The sequence below is a fragment of the Nyctereutes procyonoides genome, unplaced genomic scaffold, assembly GCF_905146905.1.
Source record: "Nyctereutes procyonoides isolate TBG_1078 unplaced genomic scaffold, NYPRO_anot_genome, whole genome shotgun sequence".
In the NCBI taxonomy this organism is placed as follows: Eukaryota; Metazoa; Chordata; class Mammalia; order Carnivora; family Canidae; genus Nyctereutes; species Nyctereutes procyonoides.
In genome coordinates this window covers 47,834,009-47,853,243 of record NW_026575142.1, presented here as the reverse complement: position 1 = coordinate 47,853,243, position 19,235 = coordinate 47,834,009, and the positions used below count along the sequence as shown (strand labels likewise).

The 19,235-nt window shown below is 38.1% G+C and overlaps 1 protein-coding gene across 2 annotated transcripts in view; it reads right to left on the bottom strand.

The window, feature by feature from the left end:
* YEATS2 (YEATS domain containing 2) overlaps positions 1-19,235 on the bottom strand; it is a 113,382-nt gene that overhangs the window by 33,674 nt on the left and 60,473 nt on the right. For both annotated transcript variants that reach the window (XM_055308279.1, XM_055308280.1), the window contains exons 11-17: positions 15,350-15,589; positions 13,544-13,702; positions 11,572-11,675; positions 10,496-10,603; positions 9,843-10,025; positions 3,124-3,382; positions 423-584 (exon numbers count right to left, since the gene is read on the bottom strand). In XM_055308279.1, coding sequence (XP_055164254.1) covers positions 423-584; positions 3,124-3,382; positions 9,843-10,025; positions 10,496-10,603; positions 11,572-11,675; positions 13,544-13,702; positions 15,350-15,589 — 1,215 coding nt within the window. The remainder of the gene's footprint in view (positions 1-422; positions 585-3,123; positions 3,383-9,842; positions 10,026-10,495; positions 10,604-11,571; positions 11,676-13,543; positions 13,703-15,349; positions 15,590-19,235) is intronic.

The window sequence follows — 19,235 nt, the reverse complement described above, 5'->3', positions numbered from 1 at the left end:
ATTTGATTCCACTCCTACTCCTATGCGCTCCAAAATGCACATAGGCCTCCAGCTACTATCTCCCCAGGTATCACCGGTTTCTAGATACCACTGAAAAGAAGAACTTTTTTTGTTTATAGTTCACATGAACAGTTTTCTCCCCACACTGTCTTAATAGTCATCTCTCTCCAGTGTGATTTGTTCCTGACCCCAAACTCTGAGTAGATAAACCCAAAATAGCAGTGTCATCGCCTAGGACTATGATTATTTAAACCTACTTCTAGTTATGTGTATGTTTTAAATCCAGGTGGGCAAATACTACCATCATACCACCACAAAGAGCTACAGAAACACTTCCTGAAACAGGTAAGAGCTGCCCCTCGGGTGGATGAGATGAACATACCCAGAGACCCAAGAACCAAATGATTTAATGACGGACTGACTAGCATTGTTGGTAGCTCGCAGGATGGCTCCTTGAGGAATCAGCAGCAGTTTCCCTTTTCCTGAAGGGTTCTTGCTGTTCGTTGTAAGGTAGAGTTTAGTGCCAGGCGGCAAATTTGCCAAGTTGGCCAAATTAGTGGCTGGTAGCTGCAATGTTGCCATTACTAAAATGGTACAGGAAAAAAAGAAAAAAAAAGTAAAGAGAAAAAGTAGAACTGAGGTCAATGTTATCACTAAAAATTAAAAACAGAGCAATAAATTCTTTTTTTTTTTTATAAATTAATTTTTATTGGTGTTCAATTTACCAACATACAGAATAACACCCAGTCAGAGCAATAAATTCTTATTAAAAACACAAACAGTAAACTCTACAGTTTGTTTTCCTAGATACGTAATACTTCAAAGGCTAGTATCTTGTTAATCAAAAACTAATTTATATATTAGAAGAGCTTGCCATAAATTACAAAGGGGAATTTATATTTGTACATAAATAGGATGACCATATGTCCCAGTTTGCCCAGAACAGTTCCAGTTTACACCTGGGTCTGATTTTTATACTTATGTCCCAATCATTATTAACCGTGACTCTTTTTACTCTCAAAAGTCCTATGGTTTAGACAATCAAAGAAATAATAACCTTATTTTTGGATGAATATGTATTTCTTTCCAAAACCCATTTAAAGCCCTTTTTATCAATTTCTAGTAATGAATGAAACTACAGATTTGAAACAAGACTTCTAACCTCTCTCACTTTTTAAGAACTAAAAAAAAAAAGAAACGACAACAACAAAAAAGCCAGTCAACTAGCACATATATTATGAAACCAGAATTAACCTTTTGAAAGTCTCACCTATGTCAAAGAGCTTTCACTTATCCCCTAGGATTTACTTCTCAATGCACAAGGCTATAAACCTCTAAATGTGACTCTTCAGTGAAGACTTACACATCAAAATTTCTTCAATTACCCTGAATTCAAATCTCCCTATAATGAAGCCCATAGAACCAAGTGAGTCACCACAGGCACAGGGAAGCAAGACCCCAGGAAGCTGCCCCGCAACAGCAGGGACTGATATGAAGACTGGAGTACCAGCCCTCTCCACTGCTGCTAGAACTCACCCCACCTTATACCACTGTGCAGCTCAGCAAGCCTCTCTGCTCAGTCACCCGCACCCAGAGTCCAGCCTCACACTGCCCTGCATTCCTCATCTGAACCCATCTCCTCAGCCCATCCTCCTCCCCTGGCTCTCTCATCTTACCCCCAGGAATTCCTGCTGTGATAATGACACCCACTAGAACCCTGACCTCTCTGAAGTCTTTCTTTTTGTGGTATTAAACACTGAGTCCTCTGAAGATACAGGACTTCCCCAGTAGCACCCTTAGCTAAAAGCTATTTTTTGAATCTTACTTAGTGTCTGATGGCCAGGACAAGGAGAGGAGTCTTTGTGCTCTACCATTTGGCTTTTAGACCGTTATTACCCCTCATTCCAGAAGAAAAACCTACTGGCTCCTGCTTGGCTCTACCACCTTAACCCTCTTTTCTGTGCTCATTTACTGAACTCCCAATCACTTCTCCTCACTTGCTGAAGTCTTACTCCTGACTCAGTCTTGCTCTAAAGCCAATGATCGTCATCCTCAGTGATAGCACTATCAGTGACTTAATTATCTAGCTCCTCAGGCACCTCATTTTCTAAACTCCAAAGATCACTTCCTCCAACATTGCAAAGACTCATTTTTAATGCCACAAATGGACTCTGCCATCACCAACAACTCACCACCTCTGAAATCTTTATTTTGGACATCCACTTCCTTCTTTTCCCTTTTTCTTCTAAATCTTTTTTTTTTATTTTATTTTTATTTATTTATGATAGTCACAGAGAGAGAGAGAGAGAGAGAGGCAGAGACATAGGCAGAGGGAGAAGCAGGCTCCATGCACCGGGAGCCCGACGTGGGATTCGATCCCGGGTCTCCAGGATCGCGCCCTGGGCCAAAGGCAGGCGCCAAACCGCTGTGCCACCCAGGGATCCCTCCTTCTAAATCTTTTTTATGTTTTATATAAAGTTGATTCTGGTTATTCTTTCAATTTATTATTTAGCTTTTATGTTTTCTTTTTTAATTTTTTAACTCAAGTATAATTAACACAGTGTGAGTAGCAGGTGTACAATATGATTCAGACATCCGCTACCCTCATCCTTCTAATTCACTGCAATAATTCTTTAGCCTCATCGAGACCTTCAAAACTTAGTGCATCTAATGTCTTAGGTATATTTTTTCATGCTCTCATAAAAACAACATATCAAGGCTTCAAACACATCCAAGGTGTTTAAACTTGTTTGGTAGAGAAAGCATTAGTTCAGTATCTCAAAATGCTGCTGACAAATGACCATCCCAAGATTTTAAGTCTGAATACAATCCAAAGTGGAGATAAGGTCAAATGAAAATTATCTTTCAGACCTGAAACCACTATCAAGAAATACGCTCTATTTTTATTACTCTTGCTAAAACACACACATGCTCCTTAAAGTAAACCGCTTTATAGACTTCTATGTAAAATGCTACCTGAAAAAAATTAACATGTTTTTATATACTCGTTATGCATCAAACTAATAGGTTTTCTTAGAACCAAATACCAAATAAAACTACTAGCAAAGAACAGTTTATATATAAAGGCCTGCTGCTGAAAGGGACCCAATCAGTATCAGTTACCTGAACCCTGGGATCCACTCTTCTGAGGGCCAGCAGCAGTGACCTGAGCCTTCGTTAAGGCTTGCACTGGCTGAGCAACAATGGTTCCTCCACCTCCACTCACAATTGCTTTGGCAACTCCTTGGGTCACAACTTGCTTTGGACCAACTGCTTTGGCAACAGAAGAGCTGGCCTTGGCTACAAGGATTTGGCCACCACTGATCGCCACAGCCTGTTTCACTGTTGAAGGTAAAGTAGACCCAACTGGCACCCCAACAACCTGTTGAAAATAAGAGAATAATCCACCAGTGCTTCTTCTCAGACCTTTCAAGGGCTCTTAGAACAGAACAGTCACTCTATCAGAGAACAAGGCAAAGTCCTAGATATAAAACATGGAGTCTAATTTCATCGCCTAGAAATGCTACCTATGATGTGAATGACAGAATTTTTTACATTTTGGATGTTATTACAATAAAAAGCTATGGTTTTCGTCTTAACCCCAGCTACTATCTAGAACTTATTTTATATGTTTTTTTAAATAAAAAACTTAGAAAATACAGAAATGTAAAGAAAAAAATTCTACTTGCCCACTTATTATTTAATATAATTTATTTATTTATTTATTTTATAAGTAAACTCTATCAAGAAGTGGCTGGAGAGTATGGGGAAACAGGAACATTTGTTCACTGCTGAAAGAAAAGTAAATTTGTACAGCCACTCCAGAGAGGTATTATAGGCATATCTACTCAAACTGAAAATTCACCTATCCCGTGTTATAACAATTCCTCTTTTAGAAATACATCCTAGAGAAACCTTAGACCTGTGTTAAAGGGAACATATACATAACATCCAAGGTAGTATTGTTTATAATTACAAAAAATGTTAACAAACTTAATGTCTATAACATGTAACAACATGCTTTAGGTCTACAGGTAGAGGAATGGATAAACTGTGGTACAAGTCAGATAATGGAATAGCATACATTAGTAAAAATGAACTAGAACTACAGATATCAGCATCAACAAACTCTGACAGTACAAATACTGGAGAGCTGCAGAAAAATATAAGTGTAAATATCTCTAATATAAATCTTCGAAACACACACATTACATGTTATTTATGGCTATGGATTTATGCAATAAAAGTACGAACTGGAAAGCTACACATCCCAATTCATTACAGTGTTGCTTTTGGCAAGAACAAAGTAGACTTCAACTCTGTCCTGTTTTATTTGGGGAAAATATATGAGATGAAATAAATATGAACATGCTAATTTTGGTTGGAGGATATGTGAGCATTGATTATATTATTCTTTGTATTTTATTTTATTTTTATTTATTTTTTTGTATTTTATTTTAGAATCTTTCTAAATTAATGATAGGATTACCAATAATAGGATTACATAAGAAGTAGAAGAAAACGATAAACCATATACAACTGGTAAATGGAACTTTTACGTTAAATAATTACTAAATCATACATGGTTTCTTTTCAAAGAATGTAAATAAAGTAAAACACATTTGCCATGTGTTTGGACACTATGGTTGATATAAAGGAAATGGTCCTCTAATCAACAGTTATAAACCACAGTATAACACAGAAGAAAGAGTACAAGATTTTATAAGCAGCCAGACTTGGTTTCCCAGCTTTGTTCCATCAGTTAGTAGCTAGATAAGTTATTTAATGTTTCTGAGCTTTAGCCTTAGACATCTCATTTATAAAATATAGATAATATTTATCTCATAAGATATAATGTACACAGTAAATGACTGCTGCTGCTGCCCATGACACTTATTAACTGAAGAACTGTAATCTATGAGGCTACATAGAGACTCAAAGGATGGAGAACATCAACGGGTCCACATTCAGCTAGGGCAGAAAACCTTCACTGTAAATCCTAGATTTAGTCAAATAGAAATTAAAGTATGCAACATCTGGTATCTACTTTAAAATATCCTAGAAGAGAAAGAAGATTAGCAAAATGCTGATAATTATTGAAACTGGGTAGCGGGCATACAGGATTCATTACAATAGTCTCTCCACTTTTATGTAACTTTAACGAAGGAGGGAAAGAAATAAACAAAAGACTCAAAGAACCAATGGGGGAAAAAAAACAAGTTAACTTAGAACGAAGAAAAAAAAAATCCTCCTACTATCCTGGCTTGGTTAAAACAATGCCTTAGGATGATCCAAATCTCTTTATTCTGACTGTGAGCCTCATTCTGCAGGCAACATGGAGTGTGGCTGTGGCCACAGAGCTGGGGGCACAGTCACCCTGCTCTACCTCACAGATGTGGATGTAGAAACTTTTTTTTTTTTTTAAGGTTTTTATTTACTTATTCATGAGAGACACAGAGAGAGAGGCAGAGACACAGGCAGAGAGAGAAGCAGTCTCCATGCAGGGAGCCCAACGCGGGACTTGATCCCAGGTCTCCAGAATCACGCCCTGGTCTGAAGGTGGTGCTAAACCGCGGAGCCACCGGGGCTGCCCAGAAACTCTTCTTATTAATCAACAACTTTTCCCCACATTGGGCTCCCTACTGGGTGTGGAGCCTACTTAAGATTCCCTTTCTATCCCCCACTACTGCTGATTGCTCACTCTCACTCTCAAAAAAAAAAACTTTTCTGTATATTTATGGAAAACAGTTTCTTAATGTAGAAAGCCATTTTTGGGTAATGGCAGAAAGTGCCAGCTGAATCCTGATAACCATTCTTGTTTTCTCTCTCACGGTAAGAGAGCCCCCAGTTTCCAGCTAGGGACATAGCCACATAGAACATTTTCTATCTAGCCTAGTGTTGGTCATCTCATTTCTGGCTAAAAGGATAGGAAGAGAAGTGATGAGAGCAACTTTTGGGTTATGCCTCCCCGCACCCCCTTTTCTCTTCCTGCTGGCCAGAAATGTGAACATGGTAGCATAAAATGAAATGGCCATCTTTGCCCACAAGCTGAGAACCAAATTTTGAAAATGGCAGAGCAACAAGATAGGAGTCTAGATTCTTGATGATTTTGGAGCCAACATATTAGAACTGCCTACAGGTCTTTTATGTGTGAGAAAAACACTTAAGCTTTTGGTTTTTGGATTTCTCTACTATTACAGAAGCCAAACTTTTTTCCTAAGAGTCTTCACATTTCTTAAATATATCAAGCTTAATAATTCACTGCATAAGCTAAATTACACATAATCTATTTTCATGCTCTTAAGAGCCAACAAAGAAAGCAAAAAAATCTTAAAAGGAAAATATATATGGATTAGACCAGTTTTTTTCTTTTCTAAAATTCCATGCATCTTAACTTGCTTTTTCCACCTTGTACCAACCTCTATCCTTACTCAACTGCTTCAAATTTTCCAGAATATGACATACTTAATCTCTCCAAGAGCTAAATAAATGTGGTATCCCAAGTTGGCCACAGGAGGGCAGTTTTTATTAGTGAGCTTATCCAGTAGGAGCATACCACTCACAAGATTAACCTCCTCCCCTTTTGTTTGAAAAAAGAGAATGAGGAAGTCTGGCATTCTATGGGGAAAAATCCTACACACAGCTGTCTATGGACATCATAAGGAAGACTCTTAAGTAAGACACTTAGTTTTGCTTTTTTTTTTTTTTAAACAATACAACATTTTAGCCTAGAACCTGAACTCCTCCCATTTCACAACACTTCTCTTTACATGCCTACTTTCCTTCTGGTTTCACAAAGCAGACACCCTTTGTTCTATATTGTTACAAATACTTTACTCTGACTCAATGTTTTTGTTTGTGTCCTGTACAGACCTCTGCAAGTCAGAATTTACTTTAAGAACCAGAAAGTGAAGATTCTATGTATCTAATTTTTCTTCTAGACACTGAAAAATACAGCCAATTACAATTTAGTACTCAATGATAAGAACTGCCATGTACTTAACGCATGTACTTAACATGGGACTTGTCCTTCCTCAGGTAACATTAGCTATTATTTATTGAGTACTGGCTCTGTGCTAAGTTCTTTCTATACAATGATTTCTTTTTTTTTTTTTAAGATTTTTATTTATTTATTCATGAGAGACACAGAGAGAGAGAGGGGGGCAGAGACACAGACAGAGGGGAAACAAGCTCCACGCAGGGAGCCTGATGTGGGACTCGATCCCGGGACTCCAGGATCACGACCTGGGCTGAAGGCAGGCACTAAACCGCTGAGCCACCCAGAGATCCCCTTTTCTATACAATTATCTCTAATTCTCCTACAACTCTGAAAGACAGAGGGTATTATTCCTTTACTAGATGAAAAAAACAAGGTTCAGAAAGACAAACCTGTCCAGATCACACAGGTAGTGTGTAAGTGGCTGAGATTTGTAACAAGCTCTAATTTCAAAGCTCGCGTTGTTTTTACTATGCCACACTCCTTCCTTCCCACAAGAACCCACTAAGTGCTCAGATGTTCCATTTTATGGCAAAAGCAGCACTTCTCTTTATTTTCATGAAAAAAGATATGCCAAAGTTGAATGGAAGGTAAAACAGTATCATTTTGTTCACCCTTCTGTTTTCTGGCATAATTTCTGGGAATGCACTTCACACCAATAACCAGGGACAGTCTGTACTTGCAGACAGTTCCTTATCTGGAGTCCAAAGCATGTACTAAATTTCCTGGATAAACAGGAAATGTCTTCCCTCATGCTCTTCTGCTTCTGTACATTTCTTTCACACTCTTCTGTGGCTTTTTCTGGTGCCCTTAAACTTTATTCAGGGCATTCTAGCACAAAACCATCTACTTTTTTTTAGTCCTACATTGTCACTAAGTAGACGGCAATGTGACAAGAAAGCCAATACAGTTGTTCAGGATTACAGAGGGGTGGATTTGTAAAAAGCAAAGTGTAAAAAAGTGAAACTAACTTGTCCAGAGCTTCTGGGCATAAACAGCAATGCTATATTGACTCAAAAACCTAACTCAGCTATTCCATGTATCTTTGGTGAAACAAAATAGATTCTGAAGAATGACGATGTGTCCGAGTAGCAAGTCCAGATAACAATAACTGACTCATGAAAGGACTTTGACGAGAGCTTACTTTTTTTTTTTTAATTTTTATTTATTTATGATAGTCACACAGAAAGAGAGGCAGAGACATAGGCAGAGGGAGAAGCAGTCTCCATGCACCGGGAGCCTGACGTGGGACTCGATCCCGGGTTTCCAGGATCGCGCCCTGGGCCAAAGGCAGGCGCCAAACCGCTGCGCCACCCAGGGTTCCTTCCCCAAGAGCTTACTCCTAAAGCCAAAACAATAGCGAGAGCATTAGGAAGCAGATAGGGGTGCCTGTCTCAGTTAGTCAGGTTAGGAAAGCCCCAAAGTCAAATTTGATGTTATAGCTTGGTGGTTCCTAAATTTGTTGAATCGTGAGTCAGCAGAACTTGATAAAAATCCAGATTCCCAGGGCTCCCAAGAAGAGTTTGATTCAGAAAGTATGAGATGAGGGCCTTAGTATCTAGACATTTTTAATTATCAGATAACTCATGACCAGCTAAGTTTGGGAAAGTAGTGAATGGACTCTTACAGATTTGAGAACAAACCATACATATTTTAGAATTTAACATATGAATTTTTGTCAAAATCCATGTGCAGTTATCTAGCTTAAACCAAAATATCTAAAGCCCTTTTTCTAGCCCTATTCTATTTTAAAGAGTTCCTCTTGAGGCACCTTGGGTGGCTCAGTCAATTGGGCCTCTGCCTTCAGTTCAGGTCATGATCCCAGGGTACTGGGATGGAGTCCCGTGTCAGGCTCCCTGCTCAGTGGGGAACCTGCTTCTCCCTCTCCCTTTGCCTCTGCCCTTCCCCCCTGCTCATGGCCTGCTCCGCCCCTCAAATAATTAAAAAAAAAAAAAAAAGGTATTCCTCTCAGAGCAATTCATCTATCCCTAGATGGGCTGGCTTTCAAGTTGAAAAACAAACACTTCACATAATATTCTTGATAGCTACAGAATGTATCTGCCACCAAAATGAGATATTTTAACTGTTATATTCTAAAATCATGCTTAGGTTCCAGACAATGGCTCACAAATTTTAATTAGCCCTGCAATGGGAGATTTTGGGCTCATCAGACCCAGGTTCCTGTGTCACTTATTAGCTAAACGCTCACAAGGAAGTTGCTTGACCTCTCAGTTTCCTCATTTGGAAAATGGAGTTGAGAGTATCCACCCTGCAAGGTTGTCTGAGGAGAACAGATAGCATGTAAATGAGAACGTCACGCATACAGGCATTCATAAGCACAACCAATGCAGGAAAACATGGACCTACATGCCATTTTATCATTATATTAATTCCCCACACTTCCAAATTATAAAGCAAATAAATTCTCTAAAGAGTCAAGAATCAGTAAACAGATCACAGAACCTGGACATTAGAGTTGTAAACTACAGCACTCACCTACCAGAAATAAATAAAACAGTAGACCTTGGTCCTGTTAGCTACCCATTTTACACCTGAATCAATTGGGAAATTGTGTCATGAAATCTATCACCTTCACTGCCAGAAAGATAATAAGTATCCCTTTGCCTCTTGACTATTCCTGAGCCCTCTCTGTAAGATGTGCCCCTGCTCTTGTCAATGATTACTTCAAGAGCAGACCGGTTTAACACTAACTTGCTTTTCCAACAGGACTTCCATCTACAGGATTTTCTAGGGGCAGCAACCCTGTCATCTGAATTTTGTCAGCACCTACCTGCACCTAATGTTCATTTACATATTGATCTCCCCAACCCTACCCAACACAAACCTTGGAGGGCTGAATCTTTGGTGACTGGGAAGTCCCTTCTCCAGCAGTTAGGACCTGTTTTTGAGGGGACACAGCTATCATGTGACCCCCTTTCACAGTCACATACTGAGGGAGTGGTGACTGGCTAGCAGCTCCTGTTGCAGGCACATGAGAGGCTTCACCAGGTTCCTGTTTGATGATTACCTGGCAACAAACATGATAATGACACTGAATAATCATCCTATGAATAAAGCCACTAATATTTGAATCTATTCTGCTTGCAGAAATTAATGAATTAATGAAGCTTGGTCTATAAAAAAAAAAATGACTCCACTAGAAGGTACTAGTGGAGTACCTTAAATACAGTCCATGAAAGTTATCAGAGGGATGAAAAGGAGGATCTGGATTTGATCCTGTGTTTCTGCAACTCAACCTAGTCCATTTGTTCTAGATTTTGGTGGCACACACAGCTTGTGCTCTCAGGAGATCTTGCTAGATACCAAGGGCTGCCCTGTGGACACCACTAAATATATGTAAACATGTCACAGAAGTAGGATGTGGTCTTAGAATTAAAAATTTACATGTTGTACGGTAGCCAACTCCCAACATGCCACAAAATAATTATATAACAAAACCATATTGACTTATGGGATAATGTCCTAATAAATACTCACTTTTGTGAAAGCTCCAAGTCCTCCAGTTACAGGTTTGGGACTTTGAACCTTAGGGTGACTCCCAATTGGACAAAGAGGTGGCATAGATGCAAACAAAGAATCCTCCTGCTGTGTATGTAAAAATACACATTATACAATTAGGATAAAATAAGCGGTTTCAGATATTCCAGTCCCTTATATTTAATATAAACCTGTGACATTCTCTAGCAACATAACCAAAAAATAAAAGAAAATCAAAAGCTCAAAACTCTTTGGGGTCTTCAGCCCCCACACTAGCATTTTAATATTGTTTCAGAAACCAAATGCAAGAAAAGGCTATAAACTGGCAAGAACCTATTCACCTGTGCCCGTGTATGCTGGGAAGTCTCCTATGATATGCCTCTAATATTTGGTTGACTCATTGATTTACATGTCTAGTCCCCTGCCTGATGGTAAGACACTTAAGGCTGGCACTGTATTTTCCTTCTTTTCTATCCCTAGAGCCTAATCACTAAATAAATAAACAGGTTCGAGTGTTTCAGTATATATTTGAACCAAACAGTGAGCAGATACCCAGCACTCTAGGTATCTAGGTAACTATTAGCTGAACAAGTCAGATCATATTTGAAGTTCTAATTTTAAAGGCTTCTTTACCCTGAGGGGAAAAAAAAAGATAAATTGTGGAATGATAAAAATTATTTTCTGATAACTACATGGCTGACGTATAGAAAAAATACACAATCACTCTTTACTGGACAAACATAGGAAGAAAAATAGCATACTGCCAGATGAATATTTTTATAAGGAAAAATCTGTAACAAAGCTGACCACTCCTAAAAATAGCTGCCTCCTCATCAGAGTAAGTTTTCAAATAGATACTGACCGTCCAACTAATAAAAGTGTTGAGGAACATTTTTCACACTAGGAAAAGACCAAGAGGAAGGTAGGGGAGTCTGGAATAAATGATCTTCAAGATACTTATTAGTCTGAAGATTCTACTTAATGAAATTTGCATTATCGACCAACAAATTCTTGCTGACCCTGAATTTACAGTCTTTATAAACTAGAAAAGTGCAATAATGCAATAAGAGTGTTACCTTGACAGTAGATGTTACAAAACTACTTCCATGAATTTTAGGAATAGGGGAACCTGTTCCTTGGGAGGCCTGGGAGGCAGTAGAGAGCTTGTTTGTAGGACTTCCTGATAAGCAAGGCAGATTTTAAAATAAAGTACAAAGTAAAATGTACAAAATGGAAGTTTAAAGCATTTTCCACCACCCTCCCCCTTTTCCCACTATTTTTCTTTTTTTTTTCTTTCTTTTTTTTTTTAAAGATTTATTTATTTATGATAGACATAGAGAGAGAGAGAGAGAGAGAGAGAGAGAGAGAGAGAGAGAGAGGGGCAGAGACACAGGAGGAGGGAGAAGCAGGCTCCACACAGGAGCCTGACGCGGGACTCGATCCCTGGTCTTCAGGATCTCGCTCCGGGTTGCAGGTGGCGCTAAACCACTGCGCCACTGGGGCTGCCCCTCCCACTATTTTTCATTTGTAAGGGTCGAAAACTCACAACTATGAAATTATGAAATTATTACAGAAAAAATACTTAAGGGTTCCTCCCATGAAATTAGCCACTTTATTAACTTAAAAATAGACAAGTAAGGACATGTAGAAAAGTGAGTAATTAGACATAACATACTCTACTACCTGTTTACAGAGACAGATACCAGAATGCAAGGATATTGGTTATGTAACAATGTACCAAATGTATGAATCTGAAGGAAAGCTAGCTTCTTCAAAGCCTCCTCACTATTCCAAAGTGCAGCTGACATTAAGCAGTTTATACGCCATCTGTACAACTGCCTTTAGGGTCTGATAAAAACAAGTCCCATCATCTATGGGGCACTTGGGCGGCAGTTGGTTAAGCGTCTGCTTTTGGCTCAGGCCATGATCCTGGACTCAGCCCCAAGTCAGGCTCTCTGTTCAGTGGGGAGCCTGCTCTCCCTCTGTTGCACCCTCTGCTTGTGCTCTCTTTCAAATAAATAAAATCTTAAAAGAAAGAAAAAAGGTCCCATTATCCATAGTCAAAAATAAGGCAAGACCAAAAATGGTATCTGATCACCTGCTCCATTTATCAAACTTGCCTGCAAAGACTTTGGCTAATTCCTAAAACTAAACATCCTCAAAGGATACCTATTTGATATCCCTAAATATAATCAAAAGGCTATTAAGTTTTTTCTGAAAGCAACATTTTTTAAAGGACTTCCATAATTCTAATCACTGTTAAAAGACCTAACTTTCCAAAAAAAACTACTTGGAAAGATCTAACATACAGTCATGTGTTAAAATCAATATGTTTAAAAAATTTTAAATCAGTCTCATTACCTTATAGTTACTTCTCTTTTCATTATTTCTCTTAATTAAAAGTGAAAGCTATAGAAAGTTTGCACTTAGAAGCACGTGTTCCCATAGTTTGAAGCGAATACATAAAATAATGTTAGCAAAAATCTTGGAAAAACTGTAAAAAGCACTCTGTAGTTATTGGAAATTATGACAACAGACACAATAAATCCAGTTCTTATTCTTATCAGAGGTCCCTTTTTATAACTGCAGAGTTCAATTTCCCTCCCACACACAAAATTTACTTATTCACAGAAAAGTAAAGATAATTTTTTTATTTGGTAAGAAACATACGTGGCCCACAAAGGTATTCTTTTCTGAAGCTTAAATGTGGAAAATAACCACACTGCTTGTAAGCCCAAAGAGAATGTCTTCCAAATGAAAACAAAATTAAGTTTTGGGTCTTTTTTCTTTTAAGAAAATTAATTATGGTTCACTTTTAGTCTTTAGAAATTAAAAATAAAACTGAAGTAAATTCCTAAAAAGTATAAATTTTACATAAAGTACATCTTCCCTCAGAGAAATACCACTGGATTTACTGTTCTAGATGTCCTTTCTTGAATCAAATCGAAGATTTCATTCTCCCATTATATGGCTACATAAGTCCTACTAAGATTTCATCTCACAAAAGATCAAATCTTTTGGATGCAGAAATATTGATCAAATGCATACCTGTAGTGGGAGTGGTAGCTCCAATAACCTGCCCTGGTTTATCCAGGATAACATAAGGATTATTAATGACAGAGCTGGCAGTGCTTTGTTTCACATGGACTGGAGTGGAAGTTGGGGTTCGAGGCAGCGGTGATGGACTTGGAGTTGATATGGGGGAACCTTTATTAATAAAAAAGAGAAACAAAATAAACAAAAAAGATATACTCAACCCATCTAAGGAAATGCTGAACAGAGAACAAAGGTGACAAACTGGGAAAAGAGAATGGGACAGTATGTTTCAGGTACTGATCAAACAGTAGTCGTTGGCTGAGTTGGGGATTAGTGTGTTTCCCTCTCTATACCTTACATCAGCATCAATAGGGAGCTTTTGAGAAACATATTGTGAGGTGCTACTCCAGACCTACTAAATACAAATCTATACCTTAACAAAATTCCCAAAACAATCATCCACATTAAATTCAAAAAGCAGAGCTTCACATAACAGCGTGGAACTCCTGAATCCCTAACCAAACTCTTAATAACTTGGGAAAACTGTTATAATAATGGTTAGTCAAAGACACTAAAATTACAGGAAATTCGTTATGTGAACAGCAAGGCTTACAAACCAGGAGTCTTGATTTACAATTACTTTCCTATAGGAAAACATGAATTTCACCCACCCAAAACAAGTCTGTCAATACTAAATCACAGCTATGATCCAGAGATTCCTATTCCCGAGAACACTCTCAAATGTTACCCCTGTATCAGTCAATATCCCAATGGTTTTTTATCAATCAAATCTATCTTCCATAAATTTCTCTAAACTTCAAACAAACTTGTATGGTCAGTCTATTTCTTGTATGAAGCAGTAAGTTCCAAAATGCTTCTAACTGGGAGGTAAAATTACATGTTCCTCACCTTTCTCAATTTTGAAGACTTGGATTATATTTTTGCTTGTCTATTTTTAGCACGGAGGACTCCTTTTCTACCCCCTTCATATATAGAAGATTTCCACTGCCTAGATATTTTGACTGACTCTTTCCTGCCTTTTCTTAAGTGGTACGACCTAAACCATTAAGCATAATCCCATCAGAAGTCTACCTAACATAAATGTGAAACTGTCATGAGACAGTAGATAATCCAATCTCAGTCAAGGTGAAGGCTCAGAATTTCCTACTGGTAACAGGAATGAGTAATTTTCTAGTGTGATTAGTATAAAAGAAAATTCAATTCAAAACCAATTCCCACGTTTGAAGCTTTAACTCCACACCAAAAGGCCTTTAAACTGTTCTTATTAGTCATTCTAGTTTCCATATATAACTCAAAAACTTAATTCCTACCTTAGCTTTAACCATACATCCTAGTAAACATTTTATCTTCCACCAATCCCTGAGATGAAAACCTGACTGCTTTGAATTTCACTTCTTTCCTATTCAAAAATTGTTTTCATATGAAATGACTTTTGTTTTTCCTTTGTTAACTTTGCTAATCAGTAATGATTAACTCACTTATTAAACAAAAACCTTACTTAAAAGAACTTTTTATTTTTTTATTTTTTATTTTTTAAAGATTTTATTTATTTATTCATGATAAACACAGGGGGAGAGAGAGGCAGAGACACAGGCAGAGGGAGAACCAGGCGCTATGCGGGGAGGTTGATGTGGGACTGGATCCCAGGTCTCCAGGATCACACCCCGGGCCGAAGGCGGCGCTAAACCACTGCGCCACTAGGGCTGCCCTTAAAAGAACTTTTTTTAAAAAGCCATAATACTTTCTTTGGTTATTACAATTTTTATACACTTCAACTTGACATACATCATCTTATACCTGAAACAATCTTGCAGCTCATGGTGATGGGTTGAAAGGATTTTCCAGGTGACTCAGGATTAGGAACCTGACTTTGAGGCACAATTTTGCAGCTTGATGCAATTGGCTGAAAAGCTGAATTGCCATGAGAACAAAAGGTAACTTTCTGGGATGCTGTCATTTTGGTGGGTGTTCGTTCCAATGAAGATGGCAAAGAATAAAATGTAGTGTGTCTCTCAGCTTCAGTGTTGGCTGGGAGGCCTATTTGAAATGAAACAGGCAAATGATAAGTCATGAATTACTTAGAAATAATAAAACCTTACCACTGTGGGAAAAGAATGAAATGATAAAAATCTCTTACCACTTCAACAACCATTTAAAACACTTCCCGGTAAAATACATACAGCTGACAATACTTATAAACCCTTTACATATATTTGGGTGAAATGTAAATTATCATGTTTAGAATCATCTTATTAAAATGTTTTTTTTTTCAAAAATTAGAAAAAAAAGAAAACATTAAGTACGTACAATATAAAAAGCACATGTTTATTACGTTGTTTTTTTTCTCAAAGATTTTATTTATTTATTCATGAGAGACACAGAGAGAGAGAGAGAGAGGCAGAGACACAGGCAGAGGGAGAGAAACAGGCTCCATGCAGGGAGCCTGACGTGGGACTCGATCCCGAGGCTCCAGGATCACATCCTGGGCTGAAGGCGGCGCTAAACTGCTGAGTCACCTGGGCTGCCCCCGTTTATTATGTTCTGAATTGAAAACTGTTTAAATTAGAAAAGAAAACTCAAAAGCATTCACTTAATCTAATAATGTCCTATTTTATTAAATGCCCATGAAGATGCAACTGAAATTTAAAGAGAAATAAGAGTTAAGATTTATAAAAGGACCAAAATATTAACATCACATTAAAATGTAGGATTAGAAGGGCACCTGGATGGTGAAGTTGGTTAAGTGTCTGACTCTTGACTTCACCTCAAGTCATGCAGGCTTGTGAGACTGAGCCATGTGTCAGGCTCTACACTAAGCATGAAGTCTGCTTGAGATTCTCTCTTTCCTTCTGTACCCCTCCCTCCACTCTCTTAAAAAAATAGAAATAAAAATAAAATGTAGGTTTAGAAATTAAACTGATACCATTTAGAACTAGTTTTATGGGGCAACTGGGTGGCTCAGTGGTAGAACGTCTGCCTTTGGCTCAGGTTGTGATCCCAGGCTCTGGGATCAAGTCCCGCATCAGGCTCCTTGCAGGGAGCCTGCTTCTCCCTCTGCCTATGTCTCTGCCTCTCTCTCTATGTCTCTCATGAATAAATAAAATCTTTAAAAAAAAAAAAAAAGAACATTTTCTATCTTAAATGTATAAGTCACAGAAGTGACCTAATTACAATTATATGCTTATTAAATGAAAAAAATGTCATAGTTGAAATAGCTTTGTTGATTAATTTTTTAAGGTGTATTAAAAAAAAAGTAGATTTATTTATGGGGGAAAGGGGCGGGAGGAGAGGGAGAGAGAGAATCTCAAAGAGACTCTCCGCTGAACACGGAGCCTGATGAGGGGTTTGATCCCAGGACCCTGAGATCATGACCTGAGTCAAATTCAAGATAGGAATGCCTAACCAAATGAGCCACCCAGACACCCCAATGATTAATCTTATTTTTTTAAGTAGGTTCCATGCTTAATGTGGAGCCCAATGAAGGGCTTGATCCCAGGACCCTGAGATCAAGAAATGAGCTGAGTTAAAGAGTCGGATGCTTAACGGACTGAACGACCCAGGCGCCCCTTATATTGTATTTTTAACTCCAAGACAGTTAACATATACTGTTATATTAGTTTCTGGTGTATAATATAGTGATTTAACAACTTTATACGTTACTCAATGCTCATCACAAGTGTATTCTTAATCCCCTTCATCTATTTCACCCATTCCCTTGCCCACCTCCACTTTGGGGATGATCAATTTATTCTCTATAATTAAGAGTCTGTTTTCTGGGTAATCTATTTTTTGTTGTTGTTGTTAGCTTGTTTCATAAACTCTACATGAGTAACATCATATGGTATGTCTTTTTCTGACTTATTTCACTTAGAATTATACTCTCTAGATCCATCCATGTTGCTGCAAATAAGATTTGCAAACAAGATTCATTCTTCCTGTGGCTTAGTAATACTCCATTGAATATGTGTGTATACATATATACATATAACCTCTTCTTTATCCATTCATCTATCTATCGATAGACACTTGGGCTGCTTCCATAATCTGGCTATTGTAAATAATGCTGCAATAAACATAAGGGTGCGTGTATCTTTTTGAATTCATGTTTCTGTATTCTTTGGGTAAATACCCAGTAGTGGAATTATTGTATCATACATATAGTACTTCTATTTTTAATTTTTTGAGGAACCCATACACTGTGTTCCACAGTGGCTGCACCAGTTTGCATTTCCACCCACGTGCACAAGGGTTCCCTTTTCTCCACATCCTCATCAACACCAGCTCTTTCCCTATGTTTTTTATTTTAGTCATTCTGATAGGTGTGAGGTGGCATCTCATTTGCAGGTTTTGATTTGCATTTCCCTGATGATGGGTTATGTTGTGCATCTTTTCATGTGTGTTGACCATCAGTATGTCTTCTTTGAGAAATGTCTGTTCATGTCTTCTGCCTATATTTTTAATTGGATTATTTGTTTTTTGGTGTTGAGTTATAGAAGTTCTTCATATGGGCAGCCCAGGCGCCGCCTTCAGCCCAGGGCGTGATCCTGGGGACCCTGGATCGAGTCCCACATCGGGCTCCCTGTGGCTCTGAGGCTGCCTCTCTCTGTGTGTCTCTCATGAGTAAATAAATAAAATCTTAAAAAAAAAAAGTTCTTCATATATTTTAGATACGTCATTTGTAAATATCTTCCCCATCCAACAGACTCTTTTAGTTTTGTTGATTGTTTCTTTTGCTGTGCCGAAGCTTTTTATTTTGATGTAGTCCCAGTAGTTGATTTTTGTTTCCCTTACCTTGGGAGATGTATCTAGAAAAGTGTTACTTTTCTAGTAGATCAAGTGTTTTCAAGTAGATCAAGTGTTACTTTTCTAGTAGATCGACTACTATTGATGTCACAGAAATTATTGCCTAGAATCTCTACTAAAATTTTTATGGTTTCAGGTTTCACGTTTAGATCTTTAACCCATCTTGAGTTTATTTTTGTGTATGGTATAACAAAGTGGCCCAGTTTCATACTTTTGCATGCTGCTGTTCAATTTTCCCAAAACCATTTGTTGAAAAGACTTTTTCCCATTGCATATTCTCACCTCCTTTGTTGAAGATTAAGTGACCATATAAGCATGGGTTTATTTCTGGGTTTTCTATTCTGTTCCACTGATCTACATGTCTTTTTCTGCATCAATACCACAGCATATGTTTTGATTACTATAGCTTTGTATTATCTTGAAATCTGGAATTTTGATATCTGCAGTTTTTTCTTTTTCAAGACTTCTTTGGCTATTTAGTTGGTTTTTTTTTTTTCCCCTTTAAGATATGTCTTATTTATTGGGCGCCTGGATGGCTCACCCAGTTAAGCGTTCAACTCTTGATTTCAGGGATCCCTGGGTGGCTCAGTGGTTTGGCGCCTGCCTTTGGCCCGGGCCTGATCCTGGAGACCCTGGATCGAGTCCCACATCAGGTTCCTTCATGCAGCCTGCTTCTCCCTCTGCCTGTGTCTCTGCCTCTCTCTCCATGTCTTTCATGAATAAATAAATAAAATTAAAATAATAATAAAAAAAACTCTTGATTTCAGCTCAGGTCATGATTTCAAGGTCATGGAGTCAAGCCCTGCACTGGACTCTGCACTCACTGAGGAATCTGCTTGAGATTCTTGCTCTCTTTCTCCGCCCCGCCCCCCCCCCCCCC